At 41.0% G+C, this 19,293-nt stretch overlaps 1 protein-coding gene across 9 annotated transcripts in view; it reads left to right on the top strand.

Annotated features, from left to right (window-relative positions):
• Nucleotides 1–6,393: 6,393 nt before the first annotated feature.
• Nucleotides 6,394–19,293, top strand: part of SCYL3 (SCY1 like pseudokinase 3) — a 39,816-nt gene continuing 26,916 nt past the window's right edge. For 2 of the 9 annotated variants that reach the window (XM_028488701.2, XM_007102043.4), the window contains exons 1-2: nucleotides 6,395–6,828; nucleotides 12,063–12,280. In XM_028488701.2, the coding sequence (XP_028344502.1) occupies nucleotides 12,116–12,280 (165 nt within the window). In that variant the 5' untranslated portion in view covers nucleotides 6,395–6,828; nucleotides 12,063–12,115. Of the gene's footprint in view, nucleotides 6,829–7,949; nucleotides 8,007–12,062; nucleotides 12,281–19,293 lie in introns of those variants that run through there. The other 7 variants (XM_007102042.4, XM_028488699.2, XM_028488697.2 and 4 more) reach the window with 7 other exon arrangements.

Here is a 19,293-nt window from a genome sequence, read left to right as displayed (position 1 = left end):
ATGCGCAGGCTCAGCGGCCATGGCTCACGGGCCCAGCCGCTCCGCGGCATGTGGGATCTTCCTGGACCGGGACACGAACCCGTGTCCCCTGCATCGGCAGGCGGACTCTCAACCACTGCGCCACCAGGGAAGCCCTGTGTTTGGCTTCTTTTACATAGAATAAAGTTTTCACAGTCCTGTATGTTCTAGTATGTGTCAGTACAGATCTTCCTCGACTTACCATGAGGTTACATCCAGATAAACCCATCGTAATTTGAAAATATCATAAGTGGAAAATATATTCGATGCACTTAACCTACTGAAGATCACAGCTTAGCCTAGCCTGCCTTAAACATGCTCAGAACACTTAAATTAGCCTACAATTGGGCAAAATCATCTAACACAAAGCCTATTTTAATAAAGTGTTGAGTATAATAAAGTGTTGAGTATCTCATGTAATTTATTGAATACTGTACTGATGTAAGACTACAAGAGCTTCCAATCTAAGTTTACATTTCAGTTCCTTATTATTTTATTAAATTATCTTTAAAATTACAAAAGTAATCTATGCTCACTATATCACAAAAAACACAAAATATGCAGATATATCATGAAAAAAGTAATTCCATCTCCCTACCCCACACAGTGACTATCAAAACAGACTAGTATCTATCTTTCCACACTTCCATTCACCATTCATCAATAAATGCTTGTTGACAACCTACAATGAAGGTTAGATCAATGAACAAAACAAAGATTATTTCCCTTGTGGAACTTATATTTCAGCAGAGGAGAAAGAAGCCATTTAAATATAATTGTTTAAAAAGATAGAATGGGGTCTCTCAGGTAAATATGAGTCACACGTTAAGGCTTTGAAGCCCTAAGGCCATGGAAAGGCAAAGGTTCAAGAATGAAAGGAATGAGAACTTTGATGAAAAAAGCCAGGGCCCCTGGGGTCTGGACCAGTCACAGAACAGCAATAACAGGATGTAATAGTGTTTGAATGTTTGACATGTGGTAGCCCTTTACGTGCTTTACCTAATCTAACCCTCACAAACACAAGTAGGTACTACTTTAATCCTTATTTTGCAGCTGAGAACATGGAGGTTGAGTAAAATGAATTTGCCCAAGAATACTCCAGACAGTGAGCAGCAAAAGTGGGCTCAAACCAAGATCTGCTAACATTGGAGCCTGCCATACTGGAAGAAAATAGGCAATGAGGTTGAAAATAGTCTTAGTGAGAGCAAAACAGGAAACTAGCTAGACGGGATCTGGTCAGAAAGTGGTGCTGTGATTTTGAAAATGATGCGCAGTTGAGACTGTAGGGTATGACCGGAGAAAGGCTCGTGTTTCTCCCAGACACATCTCTGACGGGTGGCCATAGATGGTCGTGCATACTAGATTCTAGTGTCTGGTCCTCAGCTTTGCTGGATTGGAATTGAGAGTTTGGACACCACCTATGATCAAGTTCTAGGAGAAAAAAAATAACAAACTCAAAAAAGACTGATGCATATAAAAGCAAGATGTAAGGGACTTCCCTGGTGGTGCAGTGGTTAAGAATCCACCTGCCAAAGCAGGGGACACAGGTTCAGTCCCTGGTCCTGGAAGATCCCATATGCTGCAGAGAAACTAAGCCCGTGCACCACAACTACTGAGCCTGAGCTCTAGAGTCCGCGAGCCACAACTACTGAGCCCGTGTGCCACAACTACTGAAGCCTGAGTGCCTAGAGCCCGAGCTCCGCAACGAGAAGCCACTGCAATGAGAAGCCTGTGCACCGCAACGAAGAGTAGCCCCTGCTCGCAGCAACTACAGAAAGCCCGCGTGCAACAGTGAAGACCCAACACAGCAAAAATTAATTAATTTTTTAAAAAAGCAAGAAGTAATTTATTAATTTACAAAGAGAAGTAGAACCAGAAAGTACGAATACCTAGTTAGCGTGCATTCATGAGAGTGGCTCATATAGGCTCATGAGAGCTGACTGTTAAATGTTCAGAAATTTTGGAAGCCAGTTGTTAAACACAGCCATTGTTAAAAATTAAATTACATAAACTTATCATTAGATTATATTTTTAAAGGTAAGAAAGACTAAGAACTCATCACTTAAAACTTATTTTACTATATTATATTATTATCTATGATCAGAGGTTATTTACATCTTTTATAGCTCTATGACGGAAATACTATATAATGTTGGAGCACATTTCTTCCCAACTCTGCATTCAGTGATGTCATATTGGTACCTTGAAGTTGGCCACGGTGGGAGTATTTACACTATAGAAATCAGCAAATGCTACAAATCAGGGCTTTGTTTAATGTTTTGTTGATTGTCTAGAGTTAATAAAGTGATGAAGAATGTTAATAACAATGCAAATTAAACTTAAAATTCTTTCTTGACCTACATTAGAAATTGAGGAAATATTCTTCTAGATTCAAAAATATTATTGGTTTCAGCATAGAAGATAACTCACAACCAATATATGTCTTTCTTGTTTCGTTTTCATATTAACTGTTAATATAAATGAAAATAGTAACCACCTTTCATATCAAAACTACACTCATTCACCAGGTGCAACCATAGGTTGACCATGAACACAAGAGTATGGCAAAAATCAATGAAAACATACTGTGAGAATCAACTGGTTATATGGACTCTACAGTAAAGAATATTATATATGGACAAAGAATCTTACACAGAGAGGCAGTAGTCTCTAAATTCATTTGTTCAGATACTGTGTTGTGTTATGGTTGTTTTTCTCTGTGTTGAGTATAGCTGAATCATATAGTATATCAGGATATTTACAACTTGATGAGACCATGATGCCCCAATTTTTATCTCCTGTCTGGGCCTCTGCAGTGATTCTTCAAACCTTTATAGCCATCAGCCGACTTGATAGCTCCACTTGGATGTTTAACAGGTTCTGCAAACTTGTTATTGTTTCACCATGCATCCAATTGCTAGAGCCAAACCTAAGGCAGCAACCTTGATCCCTTACTTCACTTCCTCTTACCAGCTAATACCATTCATTCTATGTCTTAGTGGGCTTGCACTGCCCAAACAAAATACCATAGACTCAGGGGCTTAAATGCCAGACATTTGTATCTTCACAGTTCTAGTGAGAGCTCTCTTCCTGGCTTGCAGATGACTGCCTTCTCACCCTGTCCTCATGTGGCAGAGATAGAGAAAGAGCACGCTCTCCGGTGTCTCTTCTTATAAAGGCACTAATCCCCTTATGAGGATAACACCCTAATAACCTCATCTAACCCTATTTACCAAAGGCCCATCCCCAAATGGGGTTAGGGCTTCAATACATGAATTAGGGTTTAGGACTTCAATGTCTAGATTTGGTGGTGGTAGTTGGGGGGTAGAGTTGGGAGTACACAGTTCAGTCCATAGCCCTCTATTCCAAAGTATATTTCTGACTACTTAAGTCCATCTCTATTCCTTGTCCTGTAGCCCAAGTCACTATTATTCCCCACATAGACTATTGCTAAAGTCTCCTAACCTGTCTCCTTGCTGCCCTTCTCTCTTCTTATGATCCATTCTCCATATAATGGCCAGTGTGAGTTTTTAAAACTGTAGACTAGATTGTTACTCTCTTGCTTAGAATCCTCAGTGGTTTCCAAAAACGCCTTCCCATGACCCTCAAGCCCCAGCCCGTCTTAGTGGCCTCTTTGTGAACACTCTCCCCTTTACTTACTGTACTCCAGCCACACTGGCCCTCTTCCTGTTCCTTAAACACATCAAGCTTGTTCCTGCCTTGGGATATTTTCCGTTGCTGTCTCTGTGCCATAGATCTTCACATAATTATCATTCAGTGTTAGATCAAACATCACCTTTTCAAAGAGGCCATCTTTGGAGATCCGTCTAAAATAACTCCCTTTCCTCTCCCTTACCCTATTACTCTCTATCACATTGGAGTGGCACTATTGCATAATGGTTAAGAAAATGAAATCTGTAGGCAAACTACTCTATGCCATTACCAGCTGTGTGACTTTGGTCAGCTTACCTAACCTTTCTGTGCATAAGTTTTCTCATGGGTAAAGTGGGATTTATGTACAGCTTAAATGAATTAACGCACAGTAAATACTCAACACGTGTTAGCTGTTATTATTACCTTGTTTTATTTTTTTCATGGAATTTACCGTTATCTGAATTTATCTTTATTCATTTATATATCGTCTATCTCTCCCATTATGGCCGCCCCCACCTGCCACCTCCCCTCCAAGACGTGAGGTCTGTGAGAGCAGGAAATTTATCTTGTTTTGTTTGCTGTGATACTCCCCCAGTCTCTAGAGCAGAGGCTGGCATATAGTGAGCACTTCTAAAGTATATGCTGGCTAAGTAAATGATCAAGAAACAATTGTCAGAAAAGCCTCAGAGTAACCAGGGAAGTGTAGAGTCATTTAGCTCATACTCAGCTTCACACACAGTAGATTGAAACTTATTTGTTGGTGGTGGCACAGGGCACTTCAAAAAACGAAAGTAACATTCCTAGCACTAAGCTACTAGCACCTCCTCAATCACTTAAAAAGAAAAGTTTTATTTGGGCCCCTCAAAGAACCCACTTTTCTGCAATGACTGTTATCTTTTTCCTCCTTCTTTTCTTAGTGGTCAGCACGGGGCATGGCTCAGTAAAGGTGTGTCAAATATCTGTGGAGTAAACATAGTCTGTAACATAAGGTTGTTAAGTTCTATAACATTTGTGTAGTGTTTACAGTTTACAAAGCAGGCCAATATTCCTTACAACATGTGTATCATGATGTCTGTGGTCGACTTTAAATTTCTTCAGGACAGTGTAATATTCTGTGTGGGGCATTTGGTTGAAGCTATGCCCTAGAAGCTGCTGGCATTCTAGTATTAGGAATCCACACTCCAGGAGTCGTTAGCTAGCATCATACCAGAAAGGTCACATTCCAGAGATGGAGCTACAAATACTTTAGTCATCTTGATCTCTGATGACACCAGATGTTTTGCTAATTATCAGAGTGAGTGCCAGAAATGGCTTTTGATTGGCAAAAATAACAGCTTATTAATTATCATGATGAATACGAGAGATGAGCTCTCAAAAGAATGCTCTGCACTCCTGAATAAACAGGGTGAGCACTAAAAATTCGAGTCCTCAGCCTTTGGAGATGCCATCTGAGGCTTCATTGCTATTGGTCCTGGCTCTACCACGGATCTGGAAGACTTCTGGTTGCCAGATACTGGCGGTAACTATGATGATAACAGAATCCTGCCTCTGCAGCCCTGTACTTCTGTTTCTCAACTTTCTAGTGCAAGGTGGTGGTCAAACCATTTACAACTGCACCCTCCAATACTGTGATCTTTATCTACATGTGAATTTTGAGCATTGATATACGGTCAGTTTAAATTGTAAAGCATACATATCAGATTTTGAAGACAGTACAAAAAATGTAAAATATCTCATTAATAATTTTTTATTTTGGGTACGTGTTTAAATGACAACCTTCTGGCTATGTGTTAAAATATAATACTAAAATTGACCCCACCTCATTCTTTTTGCTGTTTTTATTTTGTTGTTGTTGTCGTTTTTGGCTGCACCAGGTGGCATGCAGGATCTTAGTTCCCCCACCAGGGATGGAAGCCATGCCCCCTTGCAATATGAGCTCAGAGCCTTAACCACTGGACCACCAGGGAAGCCCCTCTTTTTACTGTTTTAAATATGGCTACCAGAAAATTTTAAATTACGTATGTGGCTCAAATTCTATTTCTATAGGACAGTGCTGACCTAGGACGGAGAGCTCGACTTTCAACAATAGGACAGATTAAACACTATTTGTGCCTGCTTTCTAATGAATATTCATTTCTGAAAAAGGGACAAAATTGGGTTTGATATTTGCTCTCACTTAATCTAGAGAAGAAATTGTGGGATCCTTATCCATACTGTAACAGACCAGAAAGAACTTAAAACTTTTAGGTGATCAAATGATTTAGGTCAGCTGTGAACTGTGAGGTTGTAAAAGCATTAAATAGTAGCGATGACTACTACTAAGCTCATATACAAGATAACAGAGAAAATATACTGGGTTTGAGCCATGTAGTTTTAAAACTATCACGTATATTCATTCTATTCGCACAACACCCTATTAAGTAGAAACCATCAATATTAATAATAAGTACTATTAATATTAATAGTCCCAATTTGACTCCCCGCTGGTTTAAGCATAACTTCAGATTTCCCATTTGAAAGGGCTTCAGCCGGAATCACTTCTACCTCTGCCAGCTTCAGCAGCGGATCCGTACGACTTCCGCCCACGCAGCGCAGCCAATCAGGGCTGCGGGGTGAGCGACGTCACTCTCCCAAAAGTCCTCGCCAATTCCCAGAGTACTCCTATTCTCCGTCCTGCCCCTTTCCTATTTGTCAGAGGCGACCGGCGGCCATTTTAGGTTCGGGCGGAAATCCAGTTAAGACCGTGCGGTTAAAAGCCTGAAAATTAAAATCAAGGCAAACTTGCACGTTCAACTCAGAGCCCAAGAAAAGAGACATCTTCACTGACCAACTAGGCGGCTGCGGACAGAGAGTGAACCGCTGGGCCGGCACCGCCGCCCATACTCAAGATGGCACCGGCCTGAGAATCACCGGCGCGGCCGCCCCATCTCGGTTCCGGGTTCTTTCGCCCCAGTGGTGGCGTTGTAGGGCTGAAGGCTGGCATCCTGTCCGGCTTCCGGACCCGTCTCTATGGTGCCGGAGAGACCGAACCTCAGAAGATTGTGGGTGTAGTGGCCAGAGTATCACGGGGGAGGCGAGGGTGGTTGGTGTCAACAGGGGGCGAAGAGGGGACCGAAGCTAAGATCCTCGGCCGCCTCCCCCGCCGCCCTCCCGCAGGTAACAGGGAGCCCCGCGCTGCGTCCTCCGTCAGTGCGGGCCTGGGCCGCTGGGGAGGGGGCCGGGCCGGGAGCGAGGCGCGGGGGCGGGGGTGTAGGGAACGCGCGCCCCGCTCGCGGGTCCGCGCTTGGGGCCCGCTCGGGGGCGAGCTCGGCGTGGCGTCGCTGCCGGTTGAGCTCTGCTCCCCACCTCCGCGCAGTCTCCTCCTGCTTTTTGCTGGGAGCTCTGCTAACGTGGGCTTCGCGGACGACCCCCGCCCGGGGCGGCGCTGACGGCCGTAGCTGTTGAAGGAAGCCGCGGAGCCCGGCCTCGCGGGCAGGTGCGGAAGGTGAGGGGCCAGCTAAGCGGAAGCGCCGCCACCGCCCCTCAGAGACCCCGGGGAGTCGCGGTCGGACCCCCGCTGGCCCCTAGCCCCCGCGCCCGGGCCGTCCTCCTCGCCGCGGGGAGCCTGGGGTTGCGCCCGCGCTGGGATGCTGCCTTCATTCTCGATCCGATACCAGTGCCAGGGCCCCAGAGGCCCAGCTGGTTCCTGTCTTTGGGTAGTGCGTTTTGTATAGAATGAAGATGAAACAGTTCTGGGAAAATCGTATGTAGGAAACCGTGTGAATACTCAGAGTTGGGTCCTGAATTTTGGAATCCTTGTTACTGCTCTTTTTAAGGACCCGTGTGTGCATACCCACATGACATCCCATGTCTTAGCAGAAATCTTACTTAGTTCTTTCGGTACGCAAAGGCTTCATAATGTATTGCCGGACTGAGTTCAATATAGGGAATATATACGTGAAACAGATCAAAGCAAAGGGCCCGAAGTAATGTTATCACTAGATAACGAAATACCAATCAATACCGGGTGTCCTTTGAACTCACAGTGCAAGCCCTTATCGTTGGAACTTCCAAGCTGAGCGAGCTAGGATAACGATCATCTCGATTACTTGCTGTGAAAAGAACAGAGGGAGAGAGAGTTCCCCAGAGGACAGTGATTTCTTAGTTTAGTGTATGAGTTGCCCGGTGACCTAGACAAGGGCATTTAATCCCACAGGTGGCCCAGAAACTTGATGTGCTGCCCAAGGAAGCAAAAGGATGGAGGAAGATAGGTGAACAACATTTTAAAGAGAAGACCATGATGCGTATTCAAGTTAGAAACTGTGTACCCCACATTTTATTATAGAGTGGAGATGGTAAATTCTGCAAAATACCCATGCTAATAGTAAAATATCCTTTTCTGCCTTTTTGTGACTTTTTAATTTCAAAGGTAAACGATTTGGTGTTTTCCCCTTTACTCCTTAAAACAAAAAAAGATAGTATTTTGGAAGTCCAGGTGTTATTGTTTATCAGTATTACATTTCAGTAAGTCCATTTAACTGAATTATCATTTTTAAAGCACTGTTGATAGCAACATGTGCCTCTTAGGGTACAGTTTTGTAAAGTTAAGAATTACTGCTTTAAGACCATCCGATTGCAGTCAACAGCACATCTTTTTATTTCCCCCCTAATGAAGTTTGCATTGGACATAGGCTATAACCCAGCTACTCTGTAAGCATTGCACGGATGGTATCAGTAGACTTCTGTCAACATTAATCATGCTTTCAAACCAATAAAATGTTAGCCTTTTGAGTTCTCACAAGGAAGGGGTTCATTCCTTTTAATTTTTAAGTGGCATTTCTTGGGGTCTGAGACCCAAATACATACTGCTAACAAAAACTGCCAGTTTTAACCTCTTCCTAAAGCTTTTATAACCCTAAATTGTTAATGATCTTATAGTGGAATTCAGAATATTAAATGAAAGGTTAATAGGTGTTGTAAGGCCCAGTATTCCCACAAGAAGGTATTTTGCTATTTAGAAATGACTAAGTTCATTGAATGTCCATTGCTGTACCTCTGCTGACTGCCATTCATTCAGCCAGAGCCTGCCCCTGACTCTTGGCACCATTTTATCTCCTTTGGAGATTAATATTAAAGCTAAGTGAATGGCATGATTTTCTGCCAAGAAGATTATTTTCTTGCAGCAATTCCTTATGTGTGGGTTTTGGAAAGCTGTATTTTGTGGCTAAGAGAGAGAAAGAAGTTAGACTAGCTTCAGATATACACTTTTCCAAGTAGCACTTCTCTAATGCCTTCCTTTAGTCTGACTGGCTTTTCAGACAAGAGTTAAAAAGAACTCCTGCTTATGAAATGGCAGTTGGTAAGAACATGGACCCATTCAGGCTACCTCAGGTGTGCCTCAGGCTACCCATGATTGTAAGGGTGGCAGTGAGGCAGTGGATTTGAAGCTGGGCTTGTAGCCTCGAGTTGGAGTAGTAATGTGACGCTCTAAATCTAAGTTACTCTCCCAGTGTTTGCTTTTCCTTCTCCTGCTGCCAGCTGGCTTCCTCTGTACTTGCCAGGTTTCTGCTTTTACATGGCTTTGGCTTGCCATAGCCCTGACTCTACCTTATGGCATCCTTTTACCTTCAGCTGTGCTGCTAACAGACAAAAATATCTCATGTTCATTCAGATTTCTGGGGCAGATATTGATTGTCCAGCTTAGCTCTTCAAACAGGTCATGGGTCCCAGAGGTGGCTAATGTGTGATTTGACTGCCCTTTGGCCCAGGGTAGGCACCTGACCCATAAAGTGTGCCCAAGAAGAAGGCAGGTGCTAAACATGACCCTCCCGACTGGAGTGGGAGTGGGAGGTTGCTGCAGGTGCCACACTATCTCCAGAATAGGGGAATTAACGGTAATTGCTTTTCTCCAAGATCCTACATAAATGCTAGTTTTATTTGTAGTCCCAGTAGAAAGGTGAGTGTTACATACACAGGTGACCCTTGAACAACATGGGTTTGAACCACACACGTCCATTTATACACAGATTTTTTTCAATAAATATGCACTGCAGTACTTCACGATCTGCAGTTAGTTGAATCCCCTGCGTTGGTTGAATCCACAGACTGCAGGTGTGGAGGATCAACTGTAAAATTATACTCACATTTTTGACTGAGGGTGTTGATGCCCTTAACCCCTGCGTTTTTTTGGTTTTTTTTTTTTAAGAAGATGTTGGGGGTAGGAGTTTATTAGTTAATTTATTTATTTTTGCTGTGTTGCGTCTTCGTTTCTGTGCGAGGGCTTTCTCTAGTTGTGGCGAGCGGGGGCCACTCTTCATCGTGGTGCTCGGGCCTCTCGCTGCGGAGCACAGGCTCCAGACGTGCAGGCTCAGTAGTTGTGGCTCACGGGCCTAGTTGCTCCGCGGCATGTGGGATCCTCCCATACCAGGGCTCGAACCCGTGTCACCTGCATTAGCAGGCAGATTCTCAACCACTGCGCCACCAGGGAAGCCCAACCCCTGCGTTTTTTAAGGGTCAACTGTAGTTGAGATACTTTTTAATACTGTTTTTCGTTTGTTTGTTTTTTTACTTCTCTCTATGATTCTTAAGAAAGAGAAATTGCTTGGTAGGTAGGAACTCAGTGAATTTGTTACAAATCCAGCTTAGTTCTTATCCTCAGAAACATTCTTGGGTTTAAAAAAAAAAAACATCAATTTTAGGTAGCTTTAGCTCTTATACGTATTGTGTTCCTTTTTCAGTGACGTATGTGGGTCTGTAGGCCCTTGAAATTCTCTGTTTGGGGTATCTGTTTTGAGCAGCATTACATACTCAGATAACCTAGTAAGTGTTGTATGGAACTTCACCAAAGTGGAAAAAAATCCAAATAGAAGGTCAGTATATAATGATTCTTGGGTTTATATTTACCCAAAGGATACAGATTTTAAACTGAAGTTTTCTGAAGATCCACATAGAATTTTGGGCTGTTTTTTAGAACTAGCAGCTTGTTTCCCACACTGCCAGAGTTAGTAAGAACTCTTTTTATCTTTTATTTTTTAAATAATGGTTAAGGCCAGAACTGAAAACTGACTGCCACAAACTTTTCAGACATGTGTTGTTTGGCCTATACAGGTTTAAAAACATTTGAGCCAATGTTGGAAAATAGGAAATTTCCACGTAACTATTCAGACTCTTGGCTCTTTATGGTAAATGGTGTGACCTGCCAACTCTGAAATGGCAGTCCTGGTTGGAACCTTGTGATGGTGGCTCCCGTCAGAGTGCAAGCCCAGTCAGTAGGTGCCTGTGCACACAGTAGGCTTTTTGCTGTTCCACCAGTACTGCTGCACTGCTGTGCATTGTCTTTTGTAACCATGTGAGTTTGTATCCCTGTTGTAAAGAAAGATATGCTCTTTTATGGAAGATTTGGGAGGTGCAGGCAAATGTATGTCTATGTTTGTATATATATGTGAATCATCCATGGTCTGATGCCCACAACAAACCTCTATTAATACTTTACATATTTTTTTCTAGTGTGTGTGTGTGTGTATGCATGTGTATGTATATATATAGGTAGCTATAGCTGTAGATCACTCATCACTAAAATCATAATCCAAATACTGAATATATCCATTCTCCCCAAAGTTTCCTTATACCACTTTGTAATCCTTTCCTCTCCTATGGCCCCTCTAACTGCCCTCACCCCAGGCAACCACTGATCTGTTTTCTGTCATTATATAGTAGTTTGCATTTTCTGGAATCTCATGTACGTGTGGGTTGTCTTTTTAACATTTGAGATTATACAATTTTGCATTTTCCCCTTTTTAGCCTAACTTTGCAGACAGTTACGGGATTGTACGTTTTCTTATGTTTATTGTCATTTGCGTTCAATGAGTAGTGTGTTTCCTTTCCCATAATCCACAGGTGTTTTAGTGTTTTCTTGGTTTATATGCACTCTCCGTTTGTTAACATGTTTTTCATCATCGTTAGAAATATTCTCCAGTTCGTATTGTTTTCCTTATAATTGTAGGTTATTTTAGACATGCAGAAGTTCATCATCTTTGAGTGATCAAGTTTTGCAACACTTTCCTCTGCGAGGCAGGACATGAGTGGTTTTAGGGAGCAAGAGAGTTCTTACTCTGTATTTGATCACCTTTCCACTGTGAAAGTTCTGCGTGTGCTCGGTGGGGGGTTGGGAGCAGCAGTAACTGCGTGTGTCTGTTTGGTTAAGTGTATTTTCTCTAGAGCTGAAAGTTGTTAATTGACAAGCATTGCAGGTAACTTGCTGAACATTGACTATTTCTGTTGTCAAACAGCCTACTTTATGAGGGTTGTAGGAACTAGTAGGTTTGAGTGCCTGGGTCTGGGTACTCGGCTGTCTCTGGCTCATGTCTCAGATAGAGACTCAGTGTTAGGAAATGTTTTCTGTTTTCTTTCAGGTCTGCTTGGCTTTGAGGAGGAGCTGCAGCACCCCTGCCTCACGGCCTAAGGGATGGGCTCAGAGAACAGCGCTTTGAAGAGCTATGCCCTGAAGGAACCACCGTTCACCTTACCCTCTGGACTTGCTGTTTACCCCGCTGTATTGCAGGATGGCAAATTCGCTTCTGTTTTTGTGTATAAGAGAGAAAACGAAGACAAGGTTAATAAAGCTGCCAAGGTACTGTAATAGGTGACTACCTAAATAGTACTTTTTACTGTCATTTTGTTTTCTATTAAAATATGAAATTAGTAAACTTCAAAGGGGGTAGGTCATAAGGAATAGTATTTTTATTCATGTCCTTTAAAAATATAGTTGCCCTTACTTCACAGAAATGTCTCCAACTTGCATGACAAGGTCAAGTACCATAGGTAAGCCAAAAGCTTTATGCAACTCAACGTGATAGCTCTTATCATCCTATTTTATTTTTTTAGTGAGAAAGTTTGGGAGGTGATTTTACATGGCTCATAGAAGATAAAGGGACTTAATCTAGCTTAGCAAAAATGCTGTAAGTATGGACAACATTTTAATTGGTGTATTGATGATGGACCTGGAAATGAAATATTTTAGGAACTGTAGCTACTGTGTTTTTCTTTTCCTGAGGCATTGTGATGCTCCCAGAAAGAACGTGAAACTGGAATGTGGGACTGGATGCCCTGGAAAGAATGTGACCTCGGCTCTAGTTCTTGCCAAGGGAGCTTAGAGCGTTAACTTCTGGCGGCTTCAGTTTCCTCCTGCCTCACACTTCCTAAGTGCTCCTCCCAGTAAAGGGTGCCAGTGCCATGCTGGCTGACCTGCTGTCAGGGGACCCTGGCCTCTTATTAGAAAAAGTGATTTCTCCTTGGAATATACTTCAAGAAAACAGCCCTAAGTGTCTTTTCAAATTTAGTGAAAACAAAGGTATTAGGTGATATTTCCTTGGATAGCTAGCTGCTTCTTTGGGTATTCAGGCATTCAGATTATCTTCAGGAAGGTTCTAAAAAGGCACACATTAATTAACTCTTCGTTGTTTACTATGGCAGGCATACTTTTCAGATTGATTTGGTATCTTTATTTTGTTAGAGTTATGATCTATGTACCTTGAGTCACTTTGTACTATCAACAAGAATGAGACATTGATATCTATTTCATAGGTGTGTTTAAATGGTTTGTACTTTTTTTTATGATTATAAAGGGCTATGTTATAATATGTAATATTAGTAATATAATTTTGGCATTTTGTTTGTCACACCGGTTCATTATTTGATGTCTCTGATCAGGCATGAAGTTAACAGTTGTAAGGTGGTTCCTGAGGAAAACGTTCCTCTCAGGATGCATTTTCTATTAATGGCCTGTGGTAAAAAGTATAGCTGGCTGTTGTATTGCTAAGTAGTTGTGCTTTTTGGTAAGACTACGTGTTTGCCTCTTTTCCATCCCAACTAGGAATCGTTAGTAATTTTTTATTGTGAATTTGCAAAAGATAAAATGCCTTGCCTCCCTGTCTTATTAACTGTATGTACAGTTAATATCTGACATACTTCCTGTTATTTTCATCTGATAAGGTTGCACATTTTTTTAGTAATAATTTAGAGCAACTGTTACTAGTAAAGTACTAGCGATTTACAATTCTTAGGGTTTTTTTCATAAGACCATAAGATTTTTGAAAATTACATTAATCTTTATGGTGTATGTACCAAGAAAGTAGAACAACACAGGTCAAAAAGGTTCTGAAGGAAAAAAACAAAGACCTGTGCTCAATGTTTGAGGACTTCCGTGCTGTAGGAATTGCAGAGCTTGAGAGGGAGGATTTTTTCCCCCTTGGTATCTGTGCATGCTCTTTTGAGCCATGACTGAGCCTTTTCAAGTAGTTCATACTTGTCTCTTATGTTCTTCAGGCCGTTATGTGGCTTTGAATACCTGAGCCATGAATCTGAGAAATTTGAAATGGCAACAAAACAATAAGGAAAGTTTAGATGTAGGTTACAGTACTTGAGAAATGTATGGCATTGCATCAGGTTTTAGGAGCTTGATTTCCGAGATACCTGAAGTATTAAAACACCATAGGTAGCTTGCCTCACTTACTCTAGAGTTCAGGTTTCTAGTTCTACCACTGATAGTTCTAATGACCATTTGAAGCAGATATAGCAGTGTTTTCCTTACCAAATATTGTTAGGTAGCGATTATACTCTTCCTCCACTGTTGTAAATAAAAAATAACAGTCACAGCACACTGTTCAACCTCTGAAAAAAGACGAAATGCAAGTATAACCTTTGGCCACAAAACAACATCAGAAATACTTCAAGTCCATCATATCTTCTCATCTTATCTTGAATTCATTAGCTACAATAGTATAACTTTCTCACTGGTGATTATGACTTATTTCTAACCAATAGCCAATAAGGAATGATAAATCCTGAGTCAGAACTTGGTTACTGTGGTTTGCTATAATATAATCTAAGTGCTTAGTTAGGGCTTCATGGTGAGTACAGGCTCAAAGAATGATTCCTGAGTATCTTTATACCAAGCAGCCACATCGGAGTAGGTATATAGATGCTATGTCAGTGCTCTGTTTAGTGCCTTAGGAGACATTATGCTCTTCTCCATGATGGGTTCAGGCTGCTTTGTGGAAAGGTTGGTCAACATATTTGAGAACCACATTGTGTGGGCACGAGAAAGAAATAGGAGGGATGAATGCTGTGCTTGCATTCTGGTTGAAAAATGCTTTGCTACTCTTCCTTAAGTTGACATTTTCTTTCTGTTCCTCTCCCTCTCCAGCCCTTTTCTATGCTATTTACAACTCTCATTCCAGTAAATCAACTTCCCTACATCGTCAGCTTTTAAAAAAATGATTTCCTTCCGTTCATGATCAAAATCTGGTTCTCTTACAAGGCTTCTAAGCGTCAGCTGCTCAGAAGAACTTGGGAAGTATTCCCCTCTCCCTCAGGTATGATAGGGTCACCAGGTGGAACTGGCCCTTTGCCAGCTCCCACCACAGTTTTCAGACTTCACAGTCTCATCCTTTCTTCTCTAAATATCTGTCAAAGCCTCTTGTCTGAACTCCAGATCTATATTTCCACCTGCCTATTGAATATCTCCACCTGGGTATTCCAGCAGCACCCAAATGCAGGCTTTCCAACATAGAAATCTTTTTTTTTTTTAACTTTTTATTTTATATCTAAGTATAGCCGATTAACAATGTTGCGATAATTTCAGGTACACAGCAAAGGGAATCAGCCGTACATATCCGTGTATCCATCCTCCCCCAAACTCCCCTCCCATCCAGGCTGCCACATAACATTGAGCAGAGTTCCCTGTGCTATACAGTAGGTCCTTGTTGGTTATGTATTTTAAATATAGCAGTGTGTACATGTCATCCCAAACTCCCTAACTATCCCTTCCCCCCCAGTAACCATATGTTCTTTTAAGTCCATGAGTCTGTTTCTGTTTTGTAAATAAGTTCATATGTATCATTTCTTTTCCGATTCCGCATATAAGGGATATCATACTATATTTCTCTTTCTCTCTCTGACTTCACTCAGTATGACAATTTCTAGGTCCATGCATGTTGCTGCAAATGGCATTATTTCATTCTTTTTAATGGCTGAGTAATATTCCATTGTATATATGTACCACATCTTCTTTATCCATTCCTCTGTCGATGGACATTTAGGTTGCTTCCATGTCTTGGCTGTTGTAAACAGTGCTGCAATGAACATTGGGGTGCATGTATCCTTTCGGACCGTGTTTTTCTCCAGATATATGTCCAGGAGTGGGATTGCAGGGTCATATGGTAGCTCTGTTTTTAGTTTTTTAGGAACAATGTAGAATTCTTTATTCCTTTCCCTTTCTGCATTTTATTCCTAGTTTATGATCTAACCTACAGGCAGTGGGCATTTAAAGACAGAACATACTTACCATCTTTATCTCAGATTTGCATCTTAGGGGTACAAGGAAGAATATTTCTCCCTGAAAATTCTTGCCCTCTAGTATAGGCATCTTGTTATTTTGTCATTATTTCTTTAACAGAGTAAAATTAAGGCTTTCTCCCTGTCTTAAAACTTGCAAGTGAATTTGAGCTATAGTTAAGAACTACTGCTTTGTGTTGTTTTCGAAATGAAGTAGCAAATTAGAGGTAGAATGGTGATGAAAAGTTAAGCCCCTAAGGCTTGAATTAATTCTCTGGGTAGTTGAGTCATAACTGATTCCTGAAAAGTAGGGATAGTTTATATTCAAGACTAGAGTCACACACTTAACATCTCTGTGTGGGCATAGATAAGTACACATATTGGCACATTATCTAGTACTACTCATATTTAATAATAAAGGTCCTTACTCAGAATCCTTTTTCAGAGACCAGCACCTAGTGCAGTGAATGAGATGTGATAGGCATTCAGTAACTTTGGGACAAATGCGTTCAAGTCACTCTCATCTGACAACAGTCACCTTTCTTCACCAGAACAAGAGCCATTTATGTCTTTAATTGATGTTCATTGAGAAAATATCCTAGTTACACTTAGCAAATACCTCTTGTTGTTCCCTCTGTTCTTTGGAGCAGCAGAAGCTTGGATCTATTTGATTCATAACTGCTAATGTTTCCTGTGAATCTGCATAATTTTTGCATAACATTGTGTGTGCCAGAGGGGAGTGACAAGTAAGGTTTTTGCTAAGTTAAGAGCTTTGTTCAGAATCATGCAAGAGTTATCCCGTTCTTCATTCAACAAACGAGAAGTCACTTCGGGTAAAGAATTTTGCTGGTCATGTAAGGTTAAAAGGATAAACAGAAGCAAAATGGAACATAGTATTTATTAATCAGGTGAACATTTATTGACTGTGTATTTTCATGCCAGCACTGAACCAGGTAGCATTCCTTCTGACTTACTAGTCTGCCCTGAGTATCAGAAGGAGAATAAAAGAAGGTTTAAAAACCAAAGGAGAATAATTAGAGCCCTAAGACACAAAAGCTGAATGAAGACTTTTTCCTGAGCAGGCGAAAATGAAGTATTTCATGTTTGGCTTGCAAATTATTTGAAATGTTTCTTATAATGAAAATATGAAAGAGGCTGCATAATTTTACTTAGAAACCACAGCTCCAAAGATACCTGTAGGAAGTTCTCTTCATTTAACACACGCATTCAACCAACCTGCTAGCACAATTCTTGGCTTATCTGGACCTTTGCTGTATTTATATGGGTATGTATGGATTGTTTTAAAAGCTGATATACAAATTAATGGTTTATAATTGCTAGTTAAAAAATTTTTCTTAACTCTTTGTTGTTTATTAGAGTAAATCAGGGGAGGGTAACAGCTTCCTTCTTAAGAATAAACAAAAAATCCTGTTGGGGCTATCCCCAGAGTTGGCAAAATTTGAGAGAAGAAAATAAATTGGGCAAATCAATCCACTCGGAAGATTCTCCTATGATCTTACCTGGGAGAAGTTTAATAGACAAGTGTGAGGTGACTGATAATAAAACTTCTACCAGTGCTGGGTTATGGGCTCTTCAACTATCCCTTGTTCTTCTGAGAAGATGTTTTGGAACATTCCAAACTAAGTGCTTATTTGTGAAAATGAAACCTGATATTATATTGGGGGCTGTTCTCCAAGTGAAATTTTCCATCAGTCTCCTCCCAATTTAATTATTGGTTTACAAGGCTTCCCCAATGTCCAGTGGATTGTACAGGGTAGAACTCGGAGATTTAAAGTCATGTAGTTTCTTTTAGAAAAACTGGGTGATTTGTAAGGAAAACCATCAATCCAGCATTTAAGTTTTGCTATAAATACATGATAAGATTATTACCTGGGTTGGGAATTTTGGCTTATGGCCCTCCTAAGTTACTCAGGTCAAATTTTAGGGGATAAACAGCATGGGTGGAGATTGGAAAAATCTGGATCTGGTAAGTCTGTTATAAAACCAACCAGGGAAGGAAAGCAACTCAATAGAATTAACCTCTTGTGTTGAGACACAAAACTGTTTTATATTTGTCATCCATCTGTGTATACTCTTTGTCTGCTAAGAAAATAGGACAAAGGAAAAAGGTGTGTGTTTTGGGGGAGAATACTCCATATTAGGAGGTTCTAAAGTGGGTTATCCATACCCTAGGGATTGTGCAGTATGATTCATTGCCATTTGGGGAAAATATATCAAGAATGTCTATTTAAGTTTACCTTTAATCTTTTATTTTGGTACTTAATCTTTTTTCCATTTATTTAGTTTTGGCTGCTTTGGATCTTCGTTGCTGTGCGCAGGCTTTCTCTAGTTGCAGCGAGCAGGGGCCGCTCTTCGTTGTGGTACGCGGGCTTCTCATTGCGGTGGCTTCTCTTTGTTGAGGAGCACGGGCTCTAGGTGCGCAGGCTTCGGAAGTTGTGGCATGAGGGCTCAGTAGTTGTGGCATGAGGGCTCAGTAGTTGTGGCTCGCGGGCTCAGTAGTTGTGGCGCACGGGCTTAGTTGCTCTGTGGCATGTGAGATCTTCCCAGACCAGGGCTTGAACCCCTGTCCCCTGCATTGGCAGGTGGATTCTCAACCACTGTGCCACCAGGGAAGTCCTGGTACTTTCTATTTTGTGGGTGCTTTATAGTAGTACATGTATTTTATATATATAACATACATATACAAAATATATATTACACATTCATATAATATGTATTATGTATAAGCTACATATTTAACTTTTTTACTGGTGTGAAGTGTGTGAACAAAAACCTTTGACGATCACTTTTCTAGATGATAAAAAGATAGAAGTTTTAAAGATTGTTGAATATTTTAGTATTTTTTAGTATTCCATTTTAATTTATCTTGACTTGGGGTCTGTATTTTATTTTTTTTTAATGGTTGCACTAAGGACTTCAGTATACATAGCTAACTTTTAATAGTCTACTTTTGGTTAGTATTGTACCACAGTCAAATAAAATGTAGAAGCCTTGGAATCATATAGGTGTCTCCAGCCCCCAACCCTGCTGTTCTTTGGTTACATATATATCAACTGTATATGCACACTAGCACACAGGCATACATATACATCACACACACTGAAAACCTCACCAGGCAGTGTTACAACATTTACTTTACGTAGGCGTCTATATTTTTAAATAAGAAGTAAAAAGTAGCCTTCAAATTTATCCTGAGGTTTATTATTTCTGATTTCTGATGCTCTTCTTTCAATCCTGAAGATCTAAGTTTCCCTTTGAAAAGGGAAAAAAGTTCCTCCCTCTCCAGCT

The sequence above is a fragment of the Physeter macrocephalus genome, chromosome 4 (assembly GCF_002837175.3).
Source record: "Physeter macrocephalus isolate SW-GA chromosome 4, ASM283717v5, whole genome shotgun sequence".
Lineage (NCBI taxonomy): Eukaryota > Metazoa > Chordata > Mammalia > Artiodactyla > Physeteridae > Physeter > Physeter macrocephalus.
The sequence above is the reverse complement of the archived record's forward strand: the minus strand, read 5'-3'. Positions and strand labels throughout refer to the sequence as shown.